The sequence below is a fragment of the Vespula vulgaris genome, chromosome 10, assembly GCF_905475345.1.
Source record: "Vespula vulgaris chromosome 10, iyVesVulg1.1, whole genome shotgun sequence".
Lineage (NCBI taxonomy): Eukaryota > Metazoa > Arthropoda > Insecta > Hymenoptera > Vespidae > Vespula > Vespula vulgaris.
Window position 1 is genome coordinate 6,007,713 of NC_066595.1, and position 27,288 is coordinate 6,035,000.

The 27,288-nt window shown below is 41.3% G+C and overlaps 1 protein-coding gene across 13 annotated transcripts in view; it reads right to left on the reverse strand.

Moving 5' to 3' along the window:
• Window positions 1-27,288, reverse strand: part of LOC127067062 (serine/threonine-protein kinase Warts-like) — a 142,756-nt gene that overhangs the window by 50,676 nt on the left and 64,792 nt on the right. For 9 of the 13 annotated variants that reach the window (XM_051001575.1, XM_051001564.1, XM_051001565.1 and 6 more), the window contains 4 exons: window positions 20,228-20,463; window positions 18,389-18,618; window positions 17,554-17,855; window positions 16,996-17,276 (listed from right to left, as the gene is read on the reverse strand). In XM_051001575.1, coding sequence (XP_050857532.1) covers window positions 16,996-17,276; window positions 17,554-17,855; window positions 18,389-18,618; window positions 20,228-20,463 — 1,049 coding nt within the window. The other 4 variants (XM_051001571.1, XM_051001572.1, XM_051001573.1 and 1 more) reach the window with 4 other exon arrangements.

The following is a 27,288-nucleotide window of genomic DNA, read 5'->3' on the forward strand; positions in this document are numbered from 1 at the left end:
TCGTATCGGCCGATTCGACGAAGCAAACTCGTCGCGGCCTACCTCTAATGACAATGTAGATGTGGATCAGGGTAATGATGATGGCTGGTCTCCTCTCTCTTTCTCTCTCTCTCTCTCTCTCTCTCTCTCTCTCTCTCTCTTTCTCTCTCTCTCTCTTTATCGAGCACGTTGCACGATTCGCCATCGCCAACGTATCCATGCATACATCTTACTCCTCTTCGACGATTCACCGCCGACTAAAATCGTGTCGTCTTGACTACATTTTTTTATCGTTCTTCTTCTTCTTCTTCTATTTGTACTTATTTAAATTTACATTTTCTCTTTCCTCGATATTTGTGTCAATAATATAAATGCACTAATTACGGGAATAACTTCACGAACTTTTTCAAAGTTATTTACGTTTACAAGTTTATACTCGTTCTTAGATTTTTTTCTTCTTCCGATTCGTTCCGATTATCTTCTTAGGATATTTGCAAAAGAAACTGACGAGAGAAAAATAGAGAGAGAGAGAAAGAGAGAGAGAGAGAGAGAGGGAGGGAGAGAAAAGAGAAAATAAATTATAAGATTGATTTTCAACATACAAACAAGAAGAGAGAATAATTTCCTGTTTGACAAGTCGATCGGTAGTAAGCACAAGAAGAAGCCGATCCGATTCCGGTTCGGCCACCGCGAGCAAAATTTCGCGTTCCATCGCATCGGAGCACGACCTCGTACTGTACGGAGAGCTATTAACCCCGGTACGAGGGAACGCAGTCGCGATAGAAATTGCGCTTTTAGTTTAATTGCGGTGAAAGTTCACTGCGGTGCATACCTAGCTATGTTGGTATGTATATACGTATACATGTATGTATGTATACACGTATATACGTATTGCAGATGTAGCTACATACACATCGAACATATACGATCAACCGTGTCTTTCTTAACGACAACTACTATACTCTGCTAGTGTAAGTGAGAAGCTCATTTCGAAAAAGTCAAAGGGTTAAGAAGCACGCGTCAGGGTGTTCGTCGATAGTTTGCAATCGGTGCACGAAATCGCGTTCCTGGAAAGATGAATTGCGCACGGAAGGATGCAACGAAGGTGCAACGGAGGTGCAACCGAGGTGCAACGAAGGTGCACGAGAGGATGGTTGACCTGGACGCACGCGCCGGGGGCAAGTAAAGGGCTCTCGCGCTCTGTAATCACTTCTCTTTCTCCTCCTCCTCCTCCTCCTCCCTCTTCTCCCTTTACTCCTCATGTTACCTTTTTCTTTCTCCTTTTCTCTTTCTCTTTCTCTTTCTTTTTCTCCTTCCTTTCCCCTTCCTTTATCTTCTTCGAAACTCGCACACGTGCGTGCACGCACGAGCGTGCATACCGTGCAAAGCTTGGATGCATTACTAATTCTCGACGGGAGCATAGGTTTACGCTGTGTGTCGGTGAAGGTAAAGACGAAAGGAAGAAGGAAGAATCCAAGAGACCTCGCGTTACACGCTACGCTCGCGCGAGCACCGAGCACACATCTGCGTAATTGTCCCCGCCGGCAGCGTCTGACCAAAGCCTTCTCTCTTTCTTTTTCCTTTTTTTTTATCTTCCTTCTTTTTCTTCTTCTTCTTCTTCTTCTTCTTCTTCTTCTTCTTTTTTCCGTCTCTCTACATTACTCTCATTGCACGGTTCTTAGTTCATAAAAAACAAAAAAAAAAAACAAATGACGAATAAATAAATTTGGATTTTGCAAACAAACGTATTCTGCCCTTGAAAGTTTCTTTGTACGTTTGAACGCATCGAATTTGTATTCACTAATTGTATATATGTATATATTGATCTGTTCTTGTGAAATATTAGTCTATTTTCTTAAATTACTGACAATGAAGAAATTACGAAATGTGAAATTATCAAAAAATATTTCTCTGCTATTATATATCATTTTTCATTATAACGAGTTGTTAAACTTATCTTAAATAATAAGATACTCTCTGTGTGCGGTCGTTTCTAAAAAACGGAATGAAAAAAAATCCCCAAGAAAAAAACTGTATAACGATTTTGAACTTTCTTAAATCGAGATAACTTTAATGGTTGTACAGTAGTACAAGATCTTTAACTTCTTGCGGTAGTATTTGCGAAAAGGAAAAGAAAAAGAAAAAGAAGAAACCAACGAAATATTTCTTTAATCGTGTATTAAATGCAAACCCATAAAAACATTATTAAAATTTTCACTAAAACGTAAACATTACTTTAATCGCTGACAATGTGTATTAATTACACGTATTCTTTGATAACTCATAGAATCAGATTAATAAAGAGTTATAATCGAACAAACGTTTATAATGCTCATAGCTTTGAAGACTTCGAATGAAGTCATAAGAAGTGAATAAGAAGCACGCAAGAAACGCGAGGCTTTGATCGTACCGACTAAAGTAGTGTTAGGAGGAACGAGGAAAGATTAACACGATTCATTCGTGATGCAGCAAAGTGGTTGGATGAAGAAAAAAAGAAAAGAAGAAAAAAAAGAACACAAGAGAACGAAGGATGGGAGGTAAAAAAAAAAAAAAGAGAGAATAAAGAAGAGTCCATGGATTTCAAATATGCAAAACGTTTCTAACCGCTTTCCCCGGAGGGTACGAAGAAGAGTTGTTGAGTTTCGAAAGATCTCTCGAAGTTCACTTTTTCTCTTCGTACCAAGTTCTCGTTCCCTTATCTAAAGAGAACGAGCCGGTCGTTTCCAAAAATAAATCACCGGGCGCCGATCGTTAAGCTTTCGTCTTCGTTTTCGTTCTCTCTTCCTCTTGGCCTCGATCGTAAAGGTCTCGCTCGTAGCTTCGAGGGATTATGCATGGGGGCCAAGAGAGCGGTTGGTAGTTACCCAACCCATCGAATACACGAATACATTGCGCGAATCCGAAACTCGTTTAACGTACATACGTACTTACGTACTACATTTGTGAGGACTTACGTACATAGGTATCGGCACGATCGAAAAATTGGATCGTTCGAAAGTTCGAGAGAATCGGGCTTCTTCAAAGAATACTTATGCTCGTTTGAACTAAGTACGGAGGATAAGAAACGAGAGATCGCGATAAGCCTGCAATCTCAATTGGATGCATCGACCAACGTCGACTCTTTCTCCTACGACGAAAATGCATGAAGAGCGTGATCCGAGAAAGGCGAGCAAGTTCTTCTTTAACCGGGCAGAAGCGCACGAGCATAACGTACCACGAAGAAACAAAGTGCACGCGAGAGAACGACTTCCTCCTCCTCCTCCTCCTCCTCCTTTTCCTCCTACTCCTATTTCTACTCCTACTCCTCCTTTTGCTCGAGTATTCTCTTGACGATATAGGTACTCGGTGCAAACACGTGTTACGATTTCGACACGACGACGACTAGTCGGTATTCTCTCGTTTCTAAATCGCGACTCTTTCTTCCTCCTCCTCCTCCTTTTCCTCTTTTCCTCTAACATCGTCACCTCCTAGACGCTGTCGCTGTCATGCTCGTCGTCGTTGTTTCGCGCGAAAGACACGCTCGTACGTATTCCGAGTGTAGGATCCAAAGCATCCTCGTGATTACCTCATTGTGTTCCTACTAATGGTCTCGAAATAGCATTACCTTGTTCCACGCGTAGAGCATACACACCTATTGGCCTGTCTCTCTCTCTCTCTCTTTCTTTCTTTCTTTCTTTGTCTCTCTCTCTCTTTCTCTCCATCTTTCGAGTACTCTTCGTGCCACTCGCTATTCCAGTACAGACGCATAATAAGTCGCAGCGAAAGAGATACAAAGGGGATACACGTTTGCGCGAAGAAAGCGTAGGTGAGAAAGAAAGAAGGAAGAGAGTTAAGTTCGACCAGGTGAGAGAGAAAGAGAGAGAGAGAGAGAGAAAACCATCGAGTAGTTGTCGGTTGCTCATCGGTCTGGTTACGTCTCTGGGAAAGTCTGCAACTCTCGAGGTGGTAATAAATCTTTGGCACGCTCGGTACTGAAGAAGAAAGAAAGCGATAGAAAGAGAGAGAAAGAGAGAGAAAAGGAGAGGAGAAAAAAAGAGAGAGAAGGACCGTTCGCTTTATGACAATGTGTTACTACCAGTCTCAAACACAAACGAAGAACGAGTGTCTTCTCCTCGTAGTGTATTACATCTTCGAGACAATCGTGAGCCTCTCCGACGAGCCGGTGTACTCTACTCTCGCGGATGATGAAAGGTGCAGATCGGTTGGCGACCAAGCCGAGCAACCAAGCACAGTGATGATATAAATATGGATAGGGTACATTGTTAGCCGCTCTACGAGAGATTATTCTTTGAAGCGTTTAGCCTCGGGACCTGCTTCTCCTTCCAGCGAATCTAGGAAAGGTTATAATCGCTTAACCCGAGACGCAACCCGGAGGGTTCGGTGCCAAGAAGGCTCGAGGTATCCACTTTTCTTCCTCTCCTTCTTCTTCATCTTGATCTTCTTCTTCTTCTTCTTCTTCTTCTTCTTCTTTAGTGAGTAGGTACCGTTCATCGAGGTCGAGTCGAGCAAGGAGAACCGGAACGGTAACGCTGTGCTAGGTGACGTTATTAATTGTTTAATGGAGAACAGCCAAGAAGACTAAGAAAAGAAAAAGATAAGGAGAAAGAGAAAGAAAGAGAAAGACTCCTCGTCCAGTCTCGACGATCTTCGTGGTCCCCGTTCATGGAGAGGGAGCGGTCCCTCGTGGATTAATTATCATTACCCTCGTACGTGGAACAAGATTGTACTCCGAGCTAGCCTCGCCTTCGACGCGATTGGCTACCGCGCCTGGTGTCACGACCCACTTTTGTTCCTCCTCGTGTATTATACTGCGAGAGCGAGAGAGAGAGAGAGAGGAGAGATAGAAAGAGAAAGAGAAAGAAGAAACGAAGGAGATAAAGGCGGTGCACGAACGTGAGAGAAAGAGAGACAGAGAAGAGGAGAGTCTACGAGGTTGCTTTTTTACCGAACGATAGTTAGTTACCCCGCTGCGCGAGAATCCTTTAATCATACCTGGAACTGCAAAACGAGCGTGCCGAGGCTAATATGTGCTGGCTCTTCTTATAAGGCTTGTCGAGACGTCGTGCGTATCATTGACCCCGGTTTATACATCAACACTTTTGTGAATCGATTAATTTTTACTCCGACAAGTTTGTTTGTTAAACGTTTCAAAATTGTATACCCTATCAAGTACGTTTCAACTTCTGGAACGAAACTTATCGTCGGGATCAAGCTCAAACGGAGAAAGAATTCTTCTCTCGTTGGATAAATAGAATGGAGAGAAATCTGAGAATAGTGGAGGGACGAGAAATCGACGACCGGGCGATTAGCGTAGACACCCCTCTAACCGAGCTAACGTAACGCAAGTCGGCAAGTTCGCCTTTAGCATCGACGTCTTCTTGTCTCGAACGGATCAGAGTTACTCTCCGAGACTCGTCCTGGCATCCTCTTGGTCTAACTCGGTGGCTTACCGCCTACCTCGAGTCTTACCACGTCTCTCTCTCTTTCTCTTTTTCTCTCTTTCTCTTTCTGTCTATCGGCCTCGTTCTCTGTCCTTCTCCCTTTTATTCGAGCCGAGCAGCTAACGATGCCCATTAGAGCACGAGAGGAGTCCGAGTCTCCTTCCTGACTAATCGCAATGCCCCACGACTCCATAGCTCATGCAGATCGGCTATTCGTCTTGCGGTATCCTCCAGTTTGTCAGCCGAATCGATTCGATAAAGATACCAGCTGTCTATGACTATGTCCGCCTTTGGAAGAGTTGCCCTTTTCGAAGCCGCCGCTTCGTCGTCCTCGTGAACGCGACAGGGAAAAGGGACTCGTTGGTAGGATACTCTTCTACTATTGCTTCGTATACTCTGAGTTCGCCAATAGAGGAACATAAGAACCCCTTTAAAGGTATCGAACGTTCGTTTACCACATTTCCAACGCGTCACGGTCTCGTCGTCCTCTCGACCCTCCTCTTCTCCTTCTCTTAGTCCTCCACCTCCACCTCCTCCTCCTCCTCCTCCTCCTTCTCGTCCATTTCTTCCTCCTTCTCAACCTCCCCCTCTTCCTTCACTATCTCCACCTCCTTCTTCTACTCCTCTTCGTCTCTCTTTGCAGATCGATCGGCTTCTAACGAGACGATGATGGAAGTCAAAGTCCAGGCCGATGCACGAGAAAGCCTCTCTCTCCTTCTCTCTCTCTCTCTCTCTCTCTCTCTCCCTCTCTTTTTCTATCTATCATCTTGCTTCCTCTACGACGAAGAAACGCTGCAAATCCGTCGGTCCAAGTCCCCCGAGCGAACAGGAAGGTAACGCCAGTCGATTGTGCTTGGCACCGTTTAAATAATGGCGAAATCGTCAACGAAAGAGAACATTCTCCTTTTTTTTCTTTCTATCTCTTCCTTTCTCTCTCTCTCTCTCTCTCTCTCTCTCTTTCTTTCCTTCCCTCTCTCTTTCCTTTACTCGCTCCTCGAACAAGCAGAAAGAAGTCGCTGACTAACGACGACGATTTGATGGACATTATGGGGTTTCGCGTATGGCATAACGAGATGTTCTTATGTTGTTTCCTTATACGTGCGTCGATAATAGACGAGAATCCTTCATAAACGGTGAATTTAAATTGCTAATCGAGGATGCAGAAACGTGTTACGATGTTACACGCGCGATGGAGTAACGATGATTCCATCTAGACGTCCAATGGGAGACGGACGATGGTCTTTTAGAAAACTAAAGCTTTTAATTGGAGACTAGACGCTTTCACTTATCTATTCGTCGTGGCTAGGGAATTGTCTATCACTGTCAGGCAATATTTAATTAAATTAACGATTAACAATTATAATATCAACATTTTTAATCATCAATCGCTATTTTCCGATCGAATTAAATATTCAGTTGGATCGAGTTAAATATCAAGTTGGATTTATAAAGGAACCATTAAAGTTCTTATTATCGTGCCAGTAATATCGTGTACCTATACATTTTATGACGTTGTTATTTTTTTGTTGTCATTGAAACGTTAATCAAAATGATAAATAAGGTCGAAATGTTTCTACGAAACAATTCGTTAATGTTTACATCTATTTTTCTTAATAAAACGATGCAGTGATTGATTTTGTGTTTACGTATTGAATGACGACAACGAATGAGTGTTTTTACGAATAAAACTAAAAATAAGGATCTAAGAAAAAATGTATAGTGTCTTGATCGAGTTTTTAACTTTTTCGAGAAAAGGAATCATCAATAAAGCGTTATCGAACGAGGAAAATCGAACGAGAATAACGTGTCTGAAACGAGAGTGCAGATATTTTCTTCCCGTAGGAGGAAAAGGAGAACGTTTCGTGCCGAGAGAATAATCTTTCAGTGTTGGCAAAAGAAGAAGAAGAAGAAGAAGAAGAAGCAGAAGAAAAAGAAGAAGAAGAAGAAGAAGAAGAAGTAGAAGAAGAAGACCAAGAAGAAGAAGAAGAGCGATGACGTAAGTTCTAGCAACCTAGATCTGTCAACGAGGAAGGATCACGGATGACCTCGCACACCGAGGAATATCGAAAATGGAAAGAGAACGAAGTTCGAAGTTACTATCTCGCGATTTACAACGAACGAAATAGATCGATCTAACCGAGAAATCAGTCATATTTCGATATTAATCGTGATGAAATAAATTCTTTTTTCATTTTCGTTATATATATAACTTGTAAATAATCGTACAACGAGCAAGTAGTGAATTCGTAAGAAATAAATAATATATATCAAGAGGGAAGGATAAATGATGATTTTGTTTATGGTGTCATCATCGCGTTATATTATCTAGGTGTATGAGAGAGTTCGTCAAGATATTTTTCTAACTCCCATTTTGTTGGCTGTCTCGAAGCGAATCGAATTAAAGAACGGTGCACGATTCTCTTCCCTCAAATCGATATTCGATAGGTCGGAGCTCGAGATTGCGCAATTAAATAGTTTCGTAATGGCATGGATGGCAATACTCTGGTCTTTTACTCTATCGCGGTGACTTCTCAAAAGACGTGGCGCGAAACATCTTGAGGAAAGAGATGAAGAGAAATAGAGAGAAAGAGAAAGACCACCGGTGCAGTTGATCGTCGCACGTCGTTTCACGATTCCAGGCCTCATCTTCGCGCAATCATCTCCTCAAAGCGGTACGTGCGCCGCGCCAGCTTTCGTAATCATCCTTAAATGATAACGAGATACGTGTGTAGAGACGGCCGAGTGTAACTTGCTCCGTGGAAAATAGCAAAAAGGATGCGTGTGCCGCTTCATCTCCAGTATGTGTGTGTCTGTGTGTGTGAGAGAGAGAAAGAGAGAGAGAGAGAGAGAGAGAGAGAGAGAGAGAGAGAAGGAAGAAGACAGAATATGATATTTGTCTCTCCGTGAAAGATAGACGGAAAGAGAATTCAACGTTGGTGGTGGTGCATTACCTTGGCGATGGGTAAACATCGTCCTTTTAAGGATTCATTATACCGTTCGTATCCTTCGACATGGATCTATTTTCACATTTTTCACATTTTTTCATCCTCACGAGAATGATACAAGCAAGGTCCTTTTTTCTATTTTGTTTTGGTTTGTTTCGTTTCTATTTTCTTTGAAATTTCTTTATCCGCATCGCGAGGGATCAATATCTTGCATTTCGATCGAGCTGTCATACTCGCGTCACGATTGTAATTAATCGTACGGAGAATAATCCAATGTTTCGAGAATTCGCTGAACGTGAATAATCTTATCGAATTTTTGAGAGTAAAAGAAACGGACGACGAATAATTGTAAAAGCTTTGCGCGATGATATTCATAACAGCGGCTACGTAATGATGGCGGACGCGTAAAATCAAACCAGTCTCGAGGTGAACCTGTTGCCGTACGTAACGCCAGGGATACAGAGAATGAGAGAATGAGAAAATGAGAGAGGGAGAATGAGAGAGAGATCGGGAGAACGATAAACCCGAAAACGGAGGTGGAATCTTGCCCGCGGTGTAATTAAGCATTGACCTATAACGAGCTATAATTAGTCATAGCCTAACGAGCGCCGTATAGGTTCGATCGATAGAATCACCGCAGATACGAAGACACCCACGCTGATCTTCCGTTTCTAATCCTGATCGTCTCTTTACGTGCGATTTAATAAACCACGATTTAATCCGATCAATCACGAATAATCAGAAAAGAATTGGAATCGTTAAGTATTTATAAAATGTCTCTCTTTCTCTTTCTCTCGATAGGGACAATCTCGAACGAGAGTCTTAAAGTACAGGATGACGTTCGATCGATCGAATAAATTCCATTTAAGTAAAGAAAAGATCGATAAGGTTTAAACTCTTAGGAAAAGTTCGGCCCTTTTTGAAATTATCCAACTCGGACGACAAAGTCCAGTCAATTGCTTTTCTAAATGTCGACATTTAGAATCGAAGTTAGAACCGGAAGAAGCATATATATATATAGAAAGAGAGAGAGAGAGAGAGAGAGAGAGAGAGAGAGAGAGAGAGAGAGAGAGAGACGATTGAACGACACGACGACGTTTCTAAAGAAGGATAACGAGAATTACCACTAAAGACGCCAAGGCGGAGACGATCAAACGGATCGTATAACATCCTCCATGGTTGCTCGATAAAATCGTCGTTAACGTGTCTCTCTCGTATATGGCACGATAGCTCGCTCTTTTCCTTTTCGTCACGTCACAATGTCCATGAGATAGTACGTATTTATATAGCGTATACAAGACTCCAATTGGCCTCCTCGACGTAGCTTATCCACGATACGGCTCGGATATATCGATGTCCGGCGACGATCTTCGTCGAGTGTACGCCGAAGCGACGTACGTACGTCCGATCGCGTTCCACGATAGTAAGAACACGAAAAGGATAGGAAAAATAAAAAATAAAGGAAAAAAAAAAAAGAAAAGAAAAAAAACAAGAAAAGAGAGACAGAGAGAGAGAGAGAGAGAGAGAGAGAGAGAGAGAGAGAGAGAGAGAGAGAGAAAAAGGCAAGAAAAAACCGCAGAAACTATGACGATTAGAGAACGATACCATCGCAGAAAAGGGATCCTACACGTTCCGTTAATAGGTAGACAAGATAACGAGGATGGGAGATCGTTCGATGTTTTTCCAACTACCTTCGACCCTTTCGCTAACACCAATGCCATCAAGACTGCCATCACGACATCTATATAGATACAGGTATATAGCTATGCACCTAGATATATGCGTATCTTTGTATACGTGTGTGTCTGTGTCTACGTGTATATACGTCGAAGCTCGATAGAGATCGCGTTATCGCGTCTAGAAAACGTCGACTTCTTTATATCGTTCCCCTTCATACCGTAGATAGGTATATAAAACGTCGTATATACCTACGCTTCCTTAATGAATCCTCTCGCTTCGCCTCGATCGTCGTCGATCAAGCCCGCCACCGCGACTCCTGATTATTTCGATTGCGAAAGAAAGTTATTTCAAAAGGTGGAACGTAAAATAAAGCGATCGGCTATCTCGAATCGCCGCGATAAATCCGTCCGTCCAATCTATCCATCTGTCCGCCGAGATAGATGTAGCCAAGGCACGCGTGTACATACGTACCTAACGTAGTAGGAACATACGTTCCGTACGCGGGAGAAAGCGTGAGCACGCGCACGTGGCCCGCGTCGGACTAATTAACGTTCCGGCGATTAGGCGGCACGCCGTTTACCACACGTGTCCGTGTCCGTGTCCGTGTTCGTGTCCGTTACATGTCGATCGTTCGAATCACAGGGAATCCACGCAAACCATCTCTCTCTCTCTCTCTCTCTCTTTCTCTTTCTCTCTGTCTCTCAGTCATTTTTCACGCAAGTCGTTCTTTCGACGCAGTTCCGAACGATAACACAACGACTTTCTAACTTGTGATTTGCATGCGGGCCCGAGGCAACTCGAATCGGCTTATCGACTGTTCGATAAAGACGTATATATATATATTTGTGTGTATGTCCCGTGATACAAGATTAAATATCGACCTACTCTACGTGCCTTTGTGAAGTTTTCTCTTCTTTTATTTTCTTCTTCTTTTCTTCTTTTGACTTTTTCTTTTCTCTATTTTTCCTTTTTTTTATCCGCGAAACATGCGGAACTCGCTTCGATCGAGCTTTACTAACGACATGTTGTACTTACACGGAAAGATTCTGGAATGTTAAGAACGAGCTGAAATATGAATTATGAATTGTGAAATGTCGCTTGCAATTTATTGCATTTTATAAGAATGTTATTGTTTATTTATTTATCATTTTAATCATATCCGTAAGGATGTTTTAATAGTATCGTTATCGGTGTCTGTGAATTAGTTCATTACTTTTTCTTTTCTTTTCTTTCTTTCTTTCTTTCTTTTCTGAAATTATCTCTTTTATCGCATTAGAATTGTATCGTCTGAATTTAGATAATCTTTTCTTACGATCGAAAGGTTTGCTTTAATCATATTGCTTGTAACGTCGAAAAGCTTTTTGTTTTTCGTTCTCTCTTTTCTATCTTCAGTATTCATATATGAGATCTTCGCCTTGTAGAATTATTTCCATAAAAGAAATTAAATAAAACCAAAAACAGAAAGAGAGAAAAAACTAAATGAAATACGTTCGTCGGTTCGTTTGCTCGTCGATCGATTAATTCTTCCGATATAAGAGAAAGAAATAATTTTATAAGAGAACGATTCAATCGAGTAAATTATAATAATACGAAAATTCATAGTGACTCTAATTGGATAGAATAATTACCTGTATAATCGATATCACGATACTAATTAGTCAAGAAGTAGGTACTAGGTAGTACGGCGATGATTAAACGATTCGAGTATTTTCATAATGCGTATCGATTTCGATCGCTCGTTCACGATAATTACCAGGGAGCGAGTTCGTGCGAGAAGAGAGACAGACATTGGGCAACCAAGAGTCATCCGATATACCTAAACATACTCTACCAAATGAATAAGAACTCGAGATCTCTGGAATTAAACCCGGAATCGTTTAAATTATCGATCTGATTTCCATCTATCATTAAAAAGGAAGAGTAAACATAAGAAAAGAGAGAGAGAAGCAATTATTTCCACAATCATTCCTCCAGTACGAAAAAAGAAATTTTGCAAAATGCCTTATCAAACTTAATATAAAATACAATTGACACCGGCACATAGTCAACAAATCTCATAACTACGACGACCAAACGTTAAAACAATGAGAAAGAAAAGGAGATTAAAAAGAGAGAAAGAGAGAGAACAAATGATTTCCTTAACAGTCATTCTAGTACGAGAAGAAAAAAAAAGGATTACGATATACCGTAGTCGAATTTGTATTAATAAAAAATACATTTGAGATCAATACGTAATTAACAAACCTCGTTACTACGACAACGTTAAGACGAAGAGAAAGAAAAGTAGATAAAAAATACAGAAAAAAAGAAAATCTCTCTCTTTCTTTCTCCGAAACGATTCCAGCTCTCCTTCGCATTAGCATCGTCCGACATGGCAGACCTCTCGCCTGCCATAAAGCAGAGTACCGATATGCTCGATGGATATTATCGCCTATTAATGATTAATTGACCGCTGCTGGCAGGCGCCTACGTGTGTTCCGACTGAAAGAGAGGTGCTACACACCGCGTTAACTCCGCACCGAACGAGAGGTCGTACCGGGGTTAGATCATGCTTTGCGCGGCGAATCGTTAGAAAGTCTTCCTATCGAAGTAGTGGGAGATAGAAAGAGAAAGAGCTAGTCTGCGTAGTAAGTCGCTCGGAAAAGATCCATCCATCGACGATGGTTCGTCTCGATTACGAAGGAATCGCTGCACCATCGAGTTCGCTCGATCTCTTTTCTTCGAGCTCGTGAAAAGGATTTGGTCTGGTCTCTTTTTCTTTCTCTTTCTCTTTCTCTTTCTATCTGTCTATCTCTCCGTCTCTTTTTCTTCGCCATTAATGCCTCGGAAAAGTCTTACGTAAGACCCTTTACGTAGATTCCGTCGTTGTACCTCTCGTTTTGCGATATCTGGTGCAATGTATAGATTAACGCTCTTTATCCCTTACATGTCGTTCACCAAAAAGGGAAACACGATATAAGTCTCTTAGAGATTCCCTCCTACGTAAATAGAAGTTAAGATTCTGTAACGTGTTCTAAACGTGTCGCATTTAGCAAGTGAAATTCCCGTTCCCGTGGAATTTATCGAAAGCTTCATCATCGTGCGACGAACTCCGAACGACCTTTCTTCTTCTCTCGTAACGCGTAACTCGGAAGACGAAGGAACGATGCTTTTAATCATCCAAGAGAGAATGGAATTTCTATGGTTCATGGAGATGGTGTTCGATCTTTCAATCAAATCGTTATTTTGTAATCTCTCTCTCTCTCTTTCTCTCTCTTTCGAAAAATAATCAAGTTTGTGGTATTTGGACTCTATTATTTGGAGAAATATTTTTTTCTAACCAAGGACGTTCTTCGAGTTGATCTTGATGGAACAGGAAGAAGAAGAAGAAGAAGAAGAAGAAGAAGAAGAAGAAGAAGAAGAAGAAGAAGAAGAAGAAGAAGATGAAAAAGAAAAGAAAAAGAAGAAGAAGAAGAAGAAGAAGAAGAAGAGTAAGAAGGTACCGGTTCGATGTCGCTGCGGATTTTTCCACGATAACGTTCGAACGACGTGACGAGGGACTTCGGAGGGTCGTTAAAGGCCCGTTAAAATTAGAAAGACGTTACGTATCCCTCGATCTTTTCCCTCTTGCTCGAGAGCGTTCAAGACATTATCTACTCTACCTCTTTTTATCCTTCTTCCATCCTCCTCCTTTCTTTTACGGGTTTCCCGTGTGACCCCTTCGAGTACCCCGATAGAAAGAGCAGGAGGTTGAAGAAGAGAAGAAGAAGGAGGAAGGTTCACAGAGAGACGGGAGACAAAGTCAAAGAACGGTGATCTCTGAATAGACAAGGACGAGAGGAAAAAGACCGATAAAAGAGGCCAACCAAGCCAGAGGATCGAGAAGCTTGCAGGAGAGAAGGCCACGCGTGCGTGGGACGTCAGAGGACACGAAAGAAGACACGAGACGGCTATCCTCGTGTAAGCTTCGCCATCACGGAAGATCTCAATGTGTGTGCGTGTGTGTGTGTGTGTTCTCTCGAAGAGACCGATCCACATTCATGACTTTCTAACGATCTTAGAGAACGTGCCACAACGATATAGTGTATACCTAGTACCGTACAAAGGAGATACTTAGACGCATACGTACATTTATATTTGTGTGTATCTCTCTACGTGTCTCTACTATACACGATTCGCTTTTCAAATCGCACCACCTTATTACTCTCTTTCTTCCTTTTTTTCTCTCTCTCTTTTCTTTTCTTTTTCTTTTTTCTTTCTTCTTTTTCTTTCCTTTCCTTTCCTTTCCTTTTTTGTGTTCTTTAGAAAGACAGAGACAAAAAGATCGAAGCCGACGCGTTGCCTCGACGTTTTACTCGTGAATTACGCCTACGCGTTTATCGCCCTCTTTTCTTCGTTAGTTAGCTCGTGAGTTTTACGTCGAGATTTTACTTTTACTTTTCCCTCCCTACTCCTTGCGTCATCCGATCGTCTTAGAGCGAATACGAATGGAAAGATAGTAAAAGGAAGAGAAGACGCGCACGCCATACAACCTGGCATAGAGTCGCTAGATCACCGAGAAAATGAGAAGGTATCCGGTAACCTGATGTCGGATCGATAGATTAGTTTCTCTTAAGCGGCTGTTATTAGTCTGCTAAGATTCATTCCCGCAGATAAGTATCCGCGCGCATCTCGCTACTGCTCGCTTACCTCTTCGAATGTAAGTAAGGAAAGGTTCCCGATGATTATTAACGATCACGGCGATGTCGACGACCGAGTTCTAACGCTTCCTCGTATTTCTATCGCAAGGTCAAACCTTGGAGGAATTATTGTGAAAATTTATTCCGTCGAACGATCGACTGAATATATCGATGCGTGACCAATCCAAGATGGACAAATTTTAATAATTAACAGAGAAGGTCTACATCAAAATTCGTATCTCGATTTTTATCGCCTTTGAAACATTTCCTACTTTTTCTTACTTCCTATATCTGAAGCAATCCTAAGATCGTCGTGTAATTGCAAAATGCGTAAAAACAATTTTAATCGCATACCCGCACACACGTGTATATATATATATATATATATATATATATATAATATTGCAGCAGAATGGAAAGTAACGATTCCGCAAAAAAGTAAAAAAGTGAAAGAAAAAAAGGAAAAAGAGAACGCAAAAAAAAAGAAAGATAGAATGATAACAAAAAATCAGAAAAATCATGATGCAACGAGCGTAGGTTTTCTCTCACGAAGGAATCAATTTCAGTTCCCTCATTTAACTTCTCTTTATCTATCTTTCTTTATCTCTCTCTCTCTCTCTCTCTCTCTCTTTCTCTTTCCCTCTCTAACGTGAAATACGGCTGCGATACTCGTAGATCTTCATTGCTCAGTAAATAAATCGTAAGGCATAATCGTTAAGCACCATTTGGTGCGTCATATCGCGGTGCGATATTAATTACCTCCTTTCCCCGCTCACAGTGAGTATTTCACGCCACGCGAGTATCCTTCGCGAAAGAAGAGGGCGAACCGACTGCACACACTTCGCTTCGTGCAAATGCAAGCATAAGCACAAGCACTTCGAAGTCTCGAGAAAGAAGAAGAAGAAGAAGAAGAAGAAGAAGAAGAAGAACCGATAAGGATCGATGCTATAATTCGAGGGAATCTACGTAAAGGATCGTGCTCTCACCATCGTCGATCCGTTCCGCGGTATCCTTTTATGGAGATAAGGATCGGTGCCATAATTTCGAGAAGATCCGTCTCACTTTCTCTCTCTCTCTCTCTCTCTCTCTTTCTCTCTCATTCTCCTTTCTCGCGGTGCCTTATTTGCGCAGAGCAAAAAAACCCAAGCACCAGGAACTCCTTGGACTTTACTCCTTTCTGTCTCGAAAAATAAGAAAAAACGAAAGAATAAAAGGTAGGAGAGAGTTCTTGAAGGTACAAAGTACCGGTATTATAATCATACATTCGGCCCTTGTCATTGTCGAATCGGCTCGACGGAAGATCGAAGTACTCGAGGACCCTCCATCCTCTCCTCTCATTCTTCTCATCTTCGATTGCGTTTCCAGTGAGTGTGTCATGAATATGCATGGCAAGCTCGCTCGCGCAAAAATTCACGGCCTTGACAGTCTGACGTTTCGAAGAGCGTAACCGTAAACGAGGCCTAACGATAGGCCGAGGATAATCGAACCTGACAGCATGCAAGAGAGATTGCCAGTATTTCTCTCTCTCTCTCTCTCTCTCTCTCGCTATCTATCTCTCTATCTCTTTCTTTCTCTTTTTAAAACTCGTGAAAGAATTCTCCTTGACGGTCGATGTCCCTTTTAAATTATTCTGAAAGATGGCTCACCTCGATCGTGATTCCAAATTTCGTTTATCCACCATTTTGAAAGGTCAGTTTGATATAAGAATATCTCGCGAAAAGAAATCGAGACTTTCTTAGATCCAAACTGTTCTCCTTGGTTAAAGGAGTGGGAGATGTAGAAAAAGATAGAGAAAAAGGAAAAGCGATTGCACTCGACGCGGATGAATTTCACCGGTGAGTAAGAGAGTGGTGGCGAGAAGGGAGGAAGGGAGAAAGTGTGGAGACCAGGAGATTGGAGGAGGGTCGATCCGCTAGCTTCGAGGGGTCATTATAGAGTTCTCCTTAGCTGGCACGCGGCCCCTCGTCTTCCCGACTGTCCGGATTGACTGATGTCGGGTCATTCGGAGCCTTCTAGATCCTCTAGTTGCCTCACCTGACGTAGGAGTTAAATAGAAGAGCGAACGCTTCGGAGAATATTGCGCGATGCGTCGTTACGAGAGCGACTTTCAAAAGCAATTAAAACTATTCCCGGCATGTCGAGAGAAAGAGAAAGAGATAGCAAACTACTATATAACTTTGATCAAACTCCTCTCTCTCTCTCTCTCTCTCCTTGTCTCTCTTTCTATCGCAAATTCTTTCATCCGTATCTAGTTAAGTCAGAATCAAAGACGTTAGAAAAGGTGAAACTTACCTGAGCGTATTCCGCGCAAATGTCGATCGAGGAGACATAATTGACGACGTCCTCGATGGTCCAACGATTAACCGCTTGTCCATCGCCGCACGGCATGTGGCCGCACAAGGAAGGACATCTGACGGGTGGCGGTGTGCTCGGACCAGGTGGGGTAGCTTTGGGTTTCGGAGATACGCTCCCTGATCTCCTCGTTTCCGTCCTCTGCCTTTTACGAGGTGCAAATCCTCCTGGAGTCGAGAGATCCAAAGGACTCGTCACTCCCGCGTCACGTTTGTTCGCACCTTTTGATTGAAGATCGTTTTAATGATAAGAAAAGTATTTTTTATTCGATTCACGCGTCGACGTCTTTCGATCTTTTCTTTCTTTTAATACGGTTTTGTTTCTTTCGAAGAACAAGAAAAATCGAAAAATCCAAACTATATCGAAATCGAAGGTTATATGTATGAAACTTATATATATTTTTTTTATATTTTAAAATTTGTTATAATCGTCATAAAAATTAATATGTTCCTTTTCTTGTACCTTCGCTAAAAATTATTAATTAGTAGTTTTGCTCACCCTTGAGATAAGTCTCGAGTTCGGCAGCGTTTTGTGCCGCATTAGCCGTTCGCACCATGTGCAAAAGCGCTTGCGTCGACGACATATCGAGCATAGGAGGAAATACCGGGTTTCCGAATATGCTGTCCTGTTTCTGCTCCTTGGGATCCTTGTTGGATAGAGGCGAGGTGGTTTGAACGGTGGTTGGTTGTGGCGCGCCAAGAGGGGCCATTAGACCTACGAACGGTGTGGCTGCGGTCTTAAACGCAGGAAACCTGGGATCCAAACCAGGAGGATAGCCGTTTCTTAGGGTACTGAAGTAACTGAGAACAAACGATAATATTCTCGATCGATAAATCCTTCACGATCAATGCTCTCTGACAATTTTCTCACACTGCAAGATTCTTCAAATCGAAGCGGTCTTTTTACGTTTCCCTTTTTCTTTTCTTTTTTTCTCTTTTGTACAGAATTTTTATTACCAAGTTGCGTGGCAAGTAACGTGAGTCGGCAACAAGCACGTGTAAATAAGTGCGAGAACGCGTGAGATGCGAACGGGTGTGTGCGAATAGATCGAAAGAGGACGATAGGATTTAGAAACAAAAGGAAAGATATTTTATAGAAGCATGTTCCTATGGACTATTAATAGCGATGTTTATATCATTAGATTTAATATCGACGCTAAAAAGAACTGTCTTAACCACTTCCTTGAAACATCGATCCTACAATATACAAACTAATAGAAATGCTGTAATTGCAATCGAACGAAACGATACGCGATTATTTATTCAAAATGGAATAAACACTTGTGTCAACATTTTCTCGGAATAATAGAAATTTATCGAACAAGAAAACGTACTCGTTGGGATTGGCGTTGTTGTACTTCGCGGCGAGGCTTCTCATAAAATCGCTGCAGTTTCGTCCCATCATCTGTTCCATGTGCTTGAGATGATGCGGCGGTGGTGGTGGCCCTTCGGGTCCACCGAGGGATGTCGCATTTGGTGGCGTGCCTGGATGACTCGACGACGATGGCGTTACGCTTCTCGACGAGGTCGAGTTATTGTCGGGTGTGAGTCGTTCCGTTTTAACCTGAAACCAAACGTACAAAGAAGTCGTCAATAAAGAGGGAAGTCGTTCGGTTATCTCGTTTAACACGTCCTTGATCGGGAAACGCGTTCTTACGATTTCACTCGCGATCTCTTTCTCTCTCTGTCTCTCTCTCTCTCTTGTCTTAGAACCGTGAGAAAGAGAGAGAGAGAGAGAGAGAGAGAGAGAGAGAGAGAGAGAGAGAGAGAGAGAGAGAGAGAGAGAGAGATAGTACGGACTAGCAGGAAATATCTCGGTCGCATTAATTCCCTGAGAACAGATTGCATCCGAGATATGGTAATGAAGGCAACGCGTGGCGCAAGAGTTGACTCCTTCGCGGCGAGAGCGCTACCGGTGTGGAGACCACGTGACACCAAGAAGAACGAGACTCGATTGGCGGTAGAATAGGTTCCCTAAGGAGCTTGGAGAACGAGAAGCTGCTGTTTCAAAGAGCCCACTGTAAATCTCTTTCTCGCCTCGACTTCGAGCACGGCTCTTCTTCTAAATAAAATGGTGGATATAACGACCGGGAAAAAAAAAGAAAAGAAGAGAGAAAAGGAAAAGAAGAAAGAATGAAAGAAAGGAAGGAAGGAAAAAATAAAGAAATAAATAAAAAAGATAAAAGATACGGTAGTAGCATGGAATCTAGTGTGTCATTCGGTGACTATTCTTTTCAAGAATGACCATAGACTTTTTTCAAGCTCTATGCCGAGTGCCGCTTCTTTTTCTTTCTCTCTATCGCTCTTGCGTTCGTTCTAAAACGTTTACAGAAGCGTCAAACGCAGCTCGCGTGTGTGTCAACGAAAGAATGACACTGCACCTTTCGACGAGGTTGACATCGTCGGTATATACGTGAGTCAGTCGACCGGTCAGAGATTTCGAACGGGACTCTTCGAGTACACATGTACAGTGGCTACCGGTCAAAGGATAAGAGACTTCTCTATCTATCTCTCTCTTTCTACTCTTCTACGTCACACAATGCAAAGAAAATCTCTCGAAACTCTCGCACGTGTTCATTGAGTGCTACGCGAAGACCGATCAAACACTCAAAGCCGACGATTCTTCTTTCGAAAATTCGTACGGTCCTGGCTTCTTCCTTTCTGTATTTGCTCAAACGCCTCGAACTCCTCGAAGAGATCGAGAGATCAAGAGAAGGAAAGAAAGAAAGAGAAAAAAGAAAAAAAGAAAGAAAGAGAGAAAGAGATAACTCCGACTACGCGTAACCTTCGTACCTATCGATAATTCTATTCATGTCTGTATCTTTTACCAAATCATCCGTCTTAAATTATCAAACAAAAATGATAATTTCGAGAATGAATGAATAGAAAAAAAGAAAAAGAATAAATTGGTAAATAGAATAAACGTACCAGAGAAAATTACTTCTATCGTTTCTTCCTCTTTTTTTGTTCTTTTTTTTTTTGTTTTTTTCTTTTACGCCTGTACGAATTAATGTAAAAACGAGTTTGAATAATTTAATAATATAAACGCGAGGAAGGCTTTAATTTTATTAAATAAAAGAGTAAACGTAGGGTTCTGCTTCTGTTTTTAATTATTAAGTATTAAAATATTATTAAGTATTTAGAAAATGAATAAAGGAAGACAGTGAACTCACTTGAGCGGTATCGAGACCATTCTGATTTTGACGTCTTCTGCCTCTTGGAGGCCTGCTAGTAGCCGAACCCGAGAGGTGGGCGTCCTGGGGGCTTCCGCCCCTGCCGTCGACCGCTGTGTTCGCGGCCAGGGTGGTCTCCTCGTTCTCTTCCGTGTGCGTTCCTAAATCCGCTGCTTCTCCACGATCGCCACCACGAGATCCAGTACCCGTGGACGCGTTCTCACCAGACGCTTCACCTGAAAAAATCCAATCATTAATTATTAATTAATCATCTCCTCGCAATTTATCGATTTTTATTAAATTATTGTTATTATTAAATTACGGAAGAATAGATAAATAAAGAAATAAATATAGGAAGATTTATAAAGAAACGATCAAACCGTTTATATCGAAAACGATTTCGAAATCGTGATCGTAGATATCTAATATAAATCCAAGCATCTTATGATCAGATTTAATTCTCCTTTGTCACTCATATTAATCCTTTTATATCTCCCACCATAATTAATAAGACGTTTATCATTCTTAAATCTTTGAATATAATAATAAGTAATATTTGAAGAAATACTTTATTATACGATTTAATTATTAATAATATAATTTTTATGAACGCTCGCGAGAATGTCCTCCGACGGATAATTAATTATTCTTTAATCCTTTCTTAAAAGAGACATGAAAAATGCTACCGGGGATGAATTTAAAAGGGCAACTTCTTCATTCTTGATTTTGTAAAAGAAGCGGATGATATTCTATAGTCGTGTCGTAAAGCTTTCTTAACGTTGGGTCGCGTAAGACGTTGTCTTTCGACTTCAACAATTTCGATGAAATACGTTGTAGGAAAAAGTGAGAAAGAGAGGTGGTAAAGAAGGTGGGATAATAGTCAAAGAGGACAGTGGAACGTTTACACGGTAGTTTTTACCACGGGACGCTAGGTTTTCTTAAAAACGAGAAAAAGAGAAAGAATGAGAGATTTACGTTCAATAAATGGACCCGTCTTTGGCGCCATTATCTTTTTCCTCGATCGCAGAAGCGTATCTACACGGTGAAATGAACGACGAGAAGCAGATAAAGGTGAGGGTACATCGATGGGAGGAAGAGGAACCAACGAGCACGACGACTCAACAGGGTCACTGTCCCATCCTGGCTACCAAAAATATCCAATAAATTCTTGTCATCGTTAAACGCCTGGAATTTTATGGAGGCAGTAACTCGTCCGCACCGCCGAATTTGCTGTCCGATACGATCGAGCGCACTGCCGATGCCGGTGCTGTTACTCCAGCAGCCTTCTCTTCTTTTTTCTTCTCTTTCTCTTTTTCTATCTTTCTCTCTTCTTCTTCTTCTTCTTCTTCTTCTTCTTCGTCTTCATCTTCTTCTTCTTCTTCTTCTTCTTTCTCTTCTCTACTTTGCCACGTTCACCAGAATCTCGCACGGATATACCAGGGATCTCGTATCTTTCCATTACTCTTCTTGCTTTTCTTTCTGATCTCCTCCCAGCTTCGATTCAGCAGACTTCCCATCTCTTAAATGTCCTCCTCATTTCAAGAACGGATAATGCCTTTTCTTCGAAGTGTCGATTTAATCGGCTCCTTCTCCATTTTCAAAAGATTCTCTTATAGCGTGATTAATCTTCATTATATATTTGTGTATATAGGTAATATTGGTATATATGTATGTATGTATGTATGTATGTATGTATGTATGTATGTATATAGAAGTTGAGACATTAAGAAAAAAAAAGAAATATTTTTATTTGAATAAAATTATCGAACTAAACGGAAGCGCAATGTTATTTCTTGTAACATGCAGGTATAGGTCATCGTCCGATCGTTAAAGAGATGCCGTTAATTAAGATGCTACAATCCAATCGACGAATTCTCAGCTACTATTTCGACAAATGGATTGGAATTATTATTGCCCGATACATCAAATCTCTATCGAATCCTTCAAATTTTCTTATCGAATACTTTTACAATATCCGCGAAACATCTTTCAAACTATCAATTCGGTACACGACTCGTATGAGCACCATTCTCGTAAATTTAATTAATTTCTATGACAGTCATTATCGGATGACTTCATCGTTTCACACTAGAAATATTTATGACTATTCATAAAAATTCCATTAGACGTTAAAAATCGTAAACGAAAAACATCGTATTTCTTTCTACAAAATCATCTTCTCCTTGAATTATCTCTCTCTCTCTCTCTCTCTCTCTCTCTCTCTCTCTCTCTCTCTCTCTCTCTCTCTCTCTCTCTCTTCCATTTTCTTATTGAAAAAAAGAAACTCGATAAAACTCACTGTAAATCGTAGTTCGACTTGAAAAAAAATTCCCGTATAAAAAGAGAAGCTCAATATCAACGTTGCAAGATAGACGTAAACTACGTTATTATCGATAATAAACGTAATAATAACCGCAAGGTAAGTTTTCGCGGATCGGCTCGAAATTCGAGCGTAAAAAATTTCTGAGATATCTATCTTCTCGCGTTCACTTCCGGGAGATTAGTTTTAGTAATCTACCGGCGGGACGAAAGTTTTACGAGCGCGGTAGCAGGTCGGAGTAGCACGTACGACAAATATCGTAACTGGAATGCAAAACTTTGCGAGCCGTCGTCAAAGAGTTAGAACCATTGTTTGAAAACCGTTCGTTCGGTTGTTATTCGCTCCGACTTTTTCTTCTACGAACGATGAGCTTTAAGAACGGAACGATAAAACTAACCGCTATCTATATTTCTAGTCGCGTTCCTCAAACTTACGATTTTCCATGGCCTATCGCGAGCAACGTCGAAGGAAAATATTGCCGGCAATAATTTCCGTTTGAATAGTTAGTCTATGGACTTTGTTCGTTTGTTTTATAAAAGTGTCGTCGTTCTAAAGGTTTGTTCTTCTACGTCTACGCATACATAAAAGTCCTAGAAAACGAGACGAGGCATATACCACGCTGTTTCGTTTGAAATAGAACCGTCTCGGCCCCTCTAGCTCCCCTTCCATCCCTTGTCCAGATACAAATCGATCGTTTAATATTAGAAATCGTACGTTCCGAGTCGTGTGTCTCTTTCTCTCTTTCAGCTCATATCTATTTTCATCAATTTGTTCGAAGTACCATCGAATAAAACACGAATGTTCTTTCTACTTGTTTAAATATTCCTTACGAAATTATTACGATTAGGATAGTTTTCGAAAAGTTCCGAAAGCAGGATAGGTAGGATAGAAAAGATACACGTTCTTCAGAGTGTTCTCTCGTTCAGCAACGTCGCGGTACGTTTTAACACGTCGTTACGATATTTTACACTTCGACACGGTGTCGTGTCCACGCTGTGAAACGAGAAAAAAGAGAAGTCGAAGGAAGAGAGAGAGAGAGAGAGAGAGAGAGAGAGAGAGAGAGAGAGAGAGAGAGGAGAGAGGACAGAGAGACGTTTGTACGAGAGCGCGAACCTCGGCGGATTCTTGACTTTTTTGTTTTTCTTCTTTTTCTTTTCTTTTCCTTCCTTTTTTCTTTCTTTCTTTCTTTCATCTTCGATTACGAATTGTCAATCAAAGTTTAATATTGGCATGCATCGTATATCAAGAGAAGAACAAACTCGCGAACAGGTGTTAAAAAGCAAACGACGAATTCGCCATCAATAATTATCTTTTCGAATGTAAGCAAGTAAGCATATCCCTCTATCTCTCTCGTCCTTCTCTCTCTCTCTCTCTCCCTCTCTCTCATTCACTCTTTTATATATCTTTCTTAAGGATAACAGCTGTTAGTTGAGAGTCAGAAAAAATGACGTTGGTACACGTATGAGAAATAGCGTATCGTTGTGTTACTAAAGTCTCGAACTAAATGGAAAGAAGAGGAAGGAGGGAGGGAGGGAGGGAGGGAGGGAAGAAAGAAGAGGGATGGAGAGGAAAAGAGAAGGAAAGACACCGAGGCGAAACACTCATAAGGCGATACAGTCGCCTGAGCATAAATTATCTCGCGACTCTCCTTGCTAAAACGAATTGACCTTAGAGGTCAGGAATAGAGTGGCGCGCGACAGGAATAAAGATGGCACCGCGTCTCTGGGTCGACGTTAATTATCTCGCCGCTTAAAAGCCGCTTTCGTCGAATTCCAGCGCGAATCTTCTTCCGTGTCTCCTCTTCGTATCATTTCGAGAAGAAGGGTGGTGAAAGGAGAAGGGTGAAAGAAAAATACAGAGAGAGAAAGAGAAAGAGAAAGAGAGAGAGAAGCAATACAAGAGAAGAAAAAGGAAAGAAGAGTTGGGGAGTGAGTATCAGAAAAATTGCAATCAAGTATCTGTCAATGTTATGAATGACGCGTCGTCGTCGGCCTGTCAAAATGCATGCCGATGAACGTTAACGCAACGGTTCCTTCGTGACCATGCATTCGAAATATTCTCAAAAGACACTTCCGGATATGTTCGAAAGCCGATGACCTGCCCATTTCTTTCTTTCTTTCTTTTTTTTTTTTTTGTTTATGCACAACCTGTTACTTCCTTGAATGATTTTTGTTTAACCAAATTGAGATACCTATAATTATCCTGTACGTTTTAATTTTCACGACGAGTAGTCTTCGATCTAATCTTTATTCTTCCCCCTCAGCCAATCTCAACCACCCCCTCTTTTCTTTTACTTCTTAACCAAGCAACGAACGATGATCTCACGGTTTTTCGGATCGATACGGTTACGACCCACGAAAAAGTGGATGCGTACGTGCGGAAATATACGTGTTACTTCTTTCACGTCTATAACAGCCGACCTCGACAAGGCTACTGCTCCTCGTTTCTTTAGGATACATAAGTGCGAACGCACGCACGTACGCAGTTACTCCTGCATTCGCATCCGGGGTTGTTTGACTCGCGGTTCTTAATGAACGATAAAGTCAGTTCCACGCGTCGCACGATGCAATCACCGCGTAAACCATCATTATAGGTTCAACGAAGTAATGAAGAACCATTATTGTCTTTTATGCACTTTTATTATCTTCTTCTGTTATTTTTCTTTTTCTCTTTCTATCTCTGTCTCTCTCTCTCTCTCTCTCTGTCTTTCATTTTGCTCTTCAATCCATCCATTCTTCTCCCTTTTATCTTTCGAGGAAACCTACGAGATTCGTTTCTGAATGAACCTGCCGATCAACGTTGGAAACTGGACAATTCTGGATATGGACACTCCTGTTCACATCTTGAACCATTACGAGTTGAAGTACTGGATTTGCCATCTGTCTTTCTTCTACGCACTCTGCAAAAGGGTTTATCGAGGTGTTCATTGAATGAACAGCTATGTCTTTCTAAACGTTTCTTCTCGCTCAGCTACGAGAAACGGTTCGCTTCGCCGAAGGTTTATCGAGGATCGTTGAGTCCGATTTAAATCAAAATTCCAATCAAGTTCAAGTTTATATATATATATATATATATATATATATAAATAGAAAATCACAGAAATTATGCATGAATATTTCACTATACTCGCGGTATATATTTATCCTATTAAAAAATAAATCAATATTCCATTATAATTGATTTAATCAAATTTTATTCACGGATCAATCGTAAAAACTATAAAAAAAAAAATAAAATAAATTAAAAAGAGGATAAATACGTACGTAATTCTACGAACGTTTATTAAGAATTTTTACGCATACATTTATATCACTTTATCTCCCATATTATATTATTATAATATTTTCTATATTAAATATATCCTTTAATACAGAATCCAATATATAATATTTAACATCTTGACGTTGTTCAATCTTTCTATGTCCCTCGCTTTAATTACCTTAAGGTTTACCGCAAGGTTTTGTCGACAGGACGTATAAATGGGCAATAATGATCGCTGGTCCGTCTTAACGACCTTCGAAGGCCACGAACGAGAGAAAGGAAGAAGAGAGGGAAGAAAACGGGAGGCAATGAAGGAATTCAGCGTCATGACGTTAACACGATCAACGCGAAACATCGGGACAGCAGACGGTATATACAACGACGACGACCATGTCCGTCGTCTTTGGATTCGTTGTAAATCCTCTTGAGCTAGGGTAGAGAACAGGACATGTCGGTGGAATGGTAGAAGGAGAAGGATGAGGAGAAGGAGGAGGGGAAGGAGGAGGGGAAGGAGGAGAAAGAGAGGGACGAGAGGGGGTCTTGAGCGTGCCCATTAAAGTGGGTTATGCCCATTTCAAGTGGAAAATCATAAGCACCGCAAATACGCCGTTATTACTATAGACGCGCCACACGAGCTCGCCACTTTGTAATCATGACTAATGCATAATGCAGTAGCCGCTCTGCTCCTTCGCCGCGTTTTCTACGTACCTACGTACTACGTACATATGCGGATACGTTTATGTAAATATGTTCTCTCTCTCTCTCTCTCTCTCCCTCTCTCTCTCCCTTTTACTCTACGAGTCTACCTGCGGGACCTCTTCTTCTTCTTTTTCTTCTTCTTCTTCTACTACTACGAGAATACAACTGGTGTTCTATGATGGACCGTTTCGTTGATTGTATTTCTCTTTCTCTTTCTCTTTCTCTCTGTCTTTCTCTCTCTTTCTCCATCGTCAAAAGATTCGATACTCGTCGATGATGTTTTCATTAAGAATGCTTCTTCATCAAGCGGACCTACTTTTTCTTTTTCTTCTTCTTCTTCTTCTCCTTCTCCGTTCTTTTTTCTCTTACTTTTTCTCTTTTTGTACCGGACACTCGAGATAAAAAATTGCGAGTTTACTGTATCCCATCGGGAAGAAGAGAATTTCTAAGAGGATAAGAAAACGTACGAGCGCCAGACTCGACCTTGGTCGTGCGGAGAATGCTCGAATCAGCTGTTTTCAAGCGATGGGAGGTCTCCCGCGATATACACAATGGCTGTCACGTGACGCGCAAGCGTTTATTAGCCGACACGAGTCTGGAGAGAAGGTTGGATGAGAGACGAAGATAGATACATAGATGGACAGCTAGATGGATAGTAGTGGAAGAAAGAGACTGTGACTGAGAGTGCGAGTGAGAAAAGATATATATATATATATATAAAGAGTGAGAAAGAAAGAATGAGAGAAAGAGAGAGATAGACAGAGAAGGCAAGATAAGGTGG